At 40.2% G+C, this 5,471-nt stretch overlaps 1 protein-coding gene across 1 annotated transcript in view; it reads left to right on the top strand.

The window, feature by feature from the left end:
* The window catches only part of LOC137969588 (dynein intermediate chain 3, ciliary-like), a 19,752-nt gene extending 16,099 nt beyond the window's left edge, over window positions 1-3,653 (top strand). Inside the window, exons 13-15 of the mRNA XM_068815894.1 lie at window positions 1-42; window positions 2,301-2,529; window positions 3,482-3,653. The exon at window positions 1-42 is cut by the window's left edge and continues 50 nt beyond it. Of these exons, the coding sequence (XP_068671995.1) occupies window positions 1-42; window positions 2,301-2,529; window positions 3,482-3,544 (334 nt within the window). The 3' untranslated portion in view covers window positions 3,545-3,653. The remainder of the gene's footprint in view (window positions 43-2,300; window positions 2,530-3,481) is intronic.
* Window positions 3,654-5,471: the final 1,818 nt, after the last annotated feature.

Raw genomic sequence — 5,471 nt, 5'->3', positions numbered from 1 at the left:
AGAAATGCGCTTGAAAGAACGATCCAAGAGTTCACAAGATAGGTACGAAACAGAACATGACCAGTGGTCAGTTAATTAATTACGCGATTAATTAATTAGTTATTACTTATGGCCCGCTTCCCTCAAGGGCTTTTCAGTAGACTGTTATGTCAGTCCAGCAACTCCAATACTAGCCCATAACTAGGAGCCTACAACTCCAATACTTGATGTATTTATAAAATAATTAGGATAATACGCGCACTCTCATTGGTCAATAGCTGTGTTTAAATGAGAGTATGTAACACGGCTGTGACGTCACACGAATCTTGATTGGTTATGTATTGTCAGACGCGCGTTTTGATTGGTTGGTAGGAAATATCAGCGTGTATCAAGAAAATCTTTTTCAATCAAGAAGTACCAGCATTTCCTTCATTTGTGCAATTATCTTTGAGAAATATTTTATAAAAGCAATAGAGGACTTTTTTGCGGGTTTCCATAGCCTCATCTAAACACGAAGGGGAGTTGGGAGAATTCGAGACAGTTATGCAAACCCGAGACGCAGTCGAGGGTTTGCATAACTGTCGAGAATTCTTCCAACTCCCCCGAGTGTTTAGATGAGCTTATGGAAACACGGAAAACGTCCTCTATTGCTTAAATAACGGCATTTTCACGGATCAAGCTACTTTTAGACGAGTTCTTAAATGAGATTGCCTTGCACAAGTAGATAGATAGATAGATAGATAGATAGATAGATAGATAGATAGATAGATAGATAGATAGATAGATGGCCTTTATTTAGACTAAATACGATGAAAATTAAAGCTACAAGCTGGTGAGGTCGTGTATAAGTAATTAAAGTCGTAAAGTAAATCATACTTTTGTAAGATATAATATCACTACAATATTAAGTGTGATGTTAAAAGTATTTGCAAGATTGTCAGCTAATAAATTACGAGATTATCAACTAATAAATTATCATTTAAATAGTAGAATCAAACTTCGTTTTATAAGAAAAAATATCGCTAAAATTATGCATAGGTAGTCATACAGTTGTTAAATGTTAAGAATATTTACAAGATTGTCAACTAATAGATCATCAATTGTACATAAACTCGACATTTCTATACTGCCTTGTTGAGACGGAGGTAGTGTCAAATTTAAAATCTTTAAAATAATCTTTTGTTCTTATTTGATTCTGGTCTTTATTGCATGCTTAAATGCGAAATTCCGTCCTTGTTAAAACAGACAGACGGTGCCTCTGTAATTCAGCGAACCCTTCATGAATCTAGTTTCGAATCTTGGTACTGACAAGCAGTCCCCACCCCGTAAATGAGTACCCATTACGTCTTTCTATGTAAATATTATTAGACAACAATTCAGTCAGGCCCTCGCTGTGTGCTTTAAAGAGGACGACCTCAATCATTCTCAATCCTATGGGTAATAATTTCTCATGCAACTAAGACTTGTGATTAGCTGGAAAGGTTTGGTTTCGCAGATGCAATTATTTCATTAAAATTAGCTTGCACTCAAGGCTGGTTTACACATATGACGCAAGCATAAGCACAAGCAACATACGCAGACGCAGTAGCGTTTTGATAATTGGTACCTTTCATTAGAACAAAAGACACTAATTAACAACAAGTTAATGCGCCTCCGTATGCTGCTTATGCTTATTCTTATGCTTGCGTCGCGCGTGTAAACCAGCCTTAATACCGCAGAAGAGACTTGACACTAGCCATGGTCTTGTAGCATGTAGGGCGGTGGCTTTGAAGTTGGTTACAGTGGACCGGTGAACCAGTTCTTTGGGAATGAAGTTCCCGGTGTTGTGGTCTTTCTTCTGTGGTGTATCATGGTTGGGACGGTAAATGCTCGGAGATATCAGCTACACCAAGCTACTTTAAAATCCGAGGGTAAAGAAAGATATATGATATGATTAACTGTTTATAGAGAGATCACTCGGCCTTATACTAGGCCTTGAGCGATTGACTGCACGCCACCAGAGAGAAAATCGAAGGAATCTTATTAGAAAAGCCCACTCAGCAGACAACGTAAGAATTGTTTTTGGTCCGGTGGAGACCGAGAGTTACTTAATGGTAACCAGGTGGCGAGCCTGTTGGCCGGGATACCAGTAATCTTGCCATAAGGGAGTTTTACCACCAGTCAACTCGCCATTTAGTGTTCTTCGTTCGTTAAGCGTGACATTGGCTTGGGTTTTCAAGCATTTTAGTTGTGAATTGGTTGGTCTGAGTCTTCATGGTGGCGAGATTACCGGTTTTGTCTTGAGATGTGAAAAATTTGTGTTCTTAATTGAAATGTTTCAGAGAAGAAACTCACGAGCAGCCTACTGAAGATGAAGAGGGAGAAGACTTGGTAAGCAAAGCAGAAGCAGAATTCTTTAAGATAATTGAGGCTGAAAAGAAAGCTTTAGAGGAAGCAGAGAACAAGAGAACCGCTGCTTTCGCGGAGATGAAACAAGCCATAGCACAGGAAGAAGTCACTCATGAAGATTACAAACAGGATGACGAAATTAAGGAAAAGGCGTCGGACGAGGTAGGATCACTTTTCGCTTTCGTAATAAGCTTTCTTTTGTTTCTTTCGCGTCAACAAGATCTCCGCCTCATTTATTTTCTGTTCTTGTCCCAAAAATTGTTTGTTTGTTTGTTTGTTTTGATAACCTTTGCTGAAACTCTCTTTATTATCTTCTTTGAAAAATGAAGGGAATGTTGACATCACAAGTTACATTCTTTGTTTCCAAAGGACTGTTCAAATGTTCAAAGTGGTTTGTGATGCCAACCCGATATTAAACCGCTTCCTCTTCTCTGCTAGTCGAAGATCAAATTTCGACCAAATCCTGGCCATTCGTTGGGAGCCTCTAAAACAGCGAGTTTTGAAGGAGAAATTATTGCAAGCAAAAGAACTTATTTTGAACAAGTTCACGGGATTAAAGCAGAGGGAAAGAAAAGTTCTTTTAGGTGACAGACACGACTTGAAAAATATTTTTCAAAAAGAACACATATTCCACTTTTTTCCTTTTGTTTTGCCGAGAAGATCTGAGAAACAATATGACTTCGTAGTGGGTCGGTCATGTTTAACTTTCGCCCTAGAAGAAATACGGAGCATAGTGCATATAGATCCCAATGGTTATTAAACGGTGCGTTAAATGACGTCAAACCCCGAAAAGTTACCCTTGGAAACGAAGGAAGTTGCCCTTGAAAACATGATAACTTTAACGCTGAAACTTTGTCACCTATAACTTCCCTAGTGTCACACTCAACTGAGAACCGTAGTATGATCCGCTTAATGGGAAAAGGCTGTCTCTTTACACAATTGTGACCAATGGAGGAAAGGAAAACCTCTGAGGCAGGGATGAGGGTACTGGAAAGCAATATTTTATTTTCAGTCTCTTACCTCCCCTCCACTCCCCCCAGTAAAAGTTTAAGACTTTTTCTGAGAAGGCCACGAATTTGCGTCAAAAAAATTGATTCGGTTCTGTTCTTGTCAGGTACAGCCCGCAGAAGATGACTCAGTTAAAACTGATGAATCTGGAGATCTGGTCAAATCATAAATTGCGGTTATTCTCTGCTTTGAGAATGAATGTAAATAGTGTTGAGTTTTCCATTCATGTGACGTGAGTTGTACAAACGAAATAATGTAAATTAAAGACCTTTGCTGTACCCTTCGTCTTTCCGATTCCTTTCTTTAAAGGGGCAGTGTCGCGCTATTTCAGTTAAACTTGTAAACACTTAAATACGTCTTTGCATTAAGAGGTGTAGTTTTGTTGCCAATAACAATTGAAGTGCCCTGAAGCTATTCTTTGTTTAATAGTATCACCCAACTAGTGGACTAATGCAAATGCTGCATTTTGATTGGCTACGCTACTAGAGGACTAGTAGTAATAGTCCTCGAGTAGCGAAAAGCAGAAAGTCGCCAAAAATTAAATACGAATAGCTCTTTGAGCAATAAATATATATTTCATATCTTGTCAGTGGGTTGTCAGGAATGTTGTACGTGTGAACTTTAAGTACTAATTTGGATTTTTACCCAGTTTTGACCTAATTTAGCATGACAGTGCCCCTTTAAGTATATCTTAATTCTTTCGTAACTGGAATAGTTGTTCGTAAATTTTGTGCCGTATGGATACGAAAATCAGTTTGATCGCATCACATACGTCCAAAGAATGTTCGCTTGTTATTTATTTCTTCGATAAAGGAGAAGAAAGTGAGTTTCATTGTATCAGTAGCAAAAGACTCTCAGTCCATCTTGATCACAGGGTGACCTTGACCTTTGGGAACAGAGTGACTTTGACCTCTGTGAACGAGGTCAAAGTCAGAACGAGGCTGCCTTAATTCTGGTGTCCCCCCCCCCCCCACCTCCCTCCTGAGGAGTGGCAGGTAGACGTCAGAGATATCCCATCCCTCGTTACGGTTCAGGCTGACTTGGTTGAGCTTGATGTGGATAGCCTCCTTGATCTTTCGGTGCGTATTCCTGGGTTCTTGGTCCAGAATCTGCATATTGTCCATAATCGATCTGTTCGTGTCCGCGTCTCCTGTTTGTATTTGGTGTTGACTGAGGGCAGATTTACAGTCCCCCCTCTTCCCCAGTGATCTTTCAGTCTCTCCGACATACACCTCCACACATTCCTCACATCCGACTTTATAAATTACACCACACTTTTCCATGTTATCTAGGGGGTCCTTAGGTTTCACCAGGGCATTACGAAGGGTATAGCCAGACTTCGACCTCTTTTTCAGAGGTCAAGGCCACTCTGTTCCCAAAGGTCAAGGTCACTCTGTGATCAGGATGGACTGAGAGTCATCGAGAATTTCGAGGTGAATACTTTTCTGCCTTATTTTGCTACTGATACAATGAAACTTTCACTTTCTTCTGAATTACTACGTAGAAAATGAATCTGTTTAACGATTTCGATAAAGGAGTTAAAGTACGGTCTAGAAAAAGTTTCTCTAAATCACTAAAACTATTCCTCAGGAATTCGAAAATAATTGCCGTTTTGTCCAGTTCCCCGTTAAAATGTGACAAGAGCACTTTTGAGTTGCCTCTTTCTAATCTCGTACCCAGATCTATTGTGACGAATGAGCTCGGTGTACGAGTGACCACCCGGGAATTTGAGAAGTCGCTTAAATCGCACCGAGGGGGGGGGGGGGGGGGACACCCAAATTAAAAGGACGGGGGTGCTCGTCGTACCTTTTAGGGGTTGAAAAAGCGGTTTTGGTACTTCTTAGGGTGTTCAGCCTCAAAAGGTCCACAGTGGGAGCTTTAGCGGTACCTTTTAGAGTATGAAGCCGAAAAATTGACTTTAAACCCCATAATGTGGTACCTCTTAAATTAAGGTGAAAGAAATTTCATGCCACGCCCACAAGACAGGATCTTGGTAGCCCTTAGGGGTTCTTTTCAAAATTTTCAACGAGCACCCCCGTTTTTTTTATATGGGAGATATGGGAGGCCCCTCCCGGGAAATCGCATTCAATCAGAAA

This window comes from Montipora foliosa, chromosome 9 (genome assembly GCF_036669935.1).
Source record: "Montipora foliosa isolate CH-2021 chromosome 9, ASM3666993v2, whole genome shotgun sequence".
In the NCBI taxonomy this organism is placed as follows: domain Eukaryota; kingdom Metazoa; phylum Cnidaria; class Anthozoa; order Scleractinia; family Acroporidae; genus Montipora; species Montipora foliosa.
This window is presented reverse-complemented; position numbering and strand designations above follow the sequence as displayed.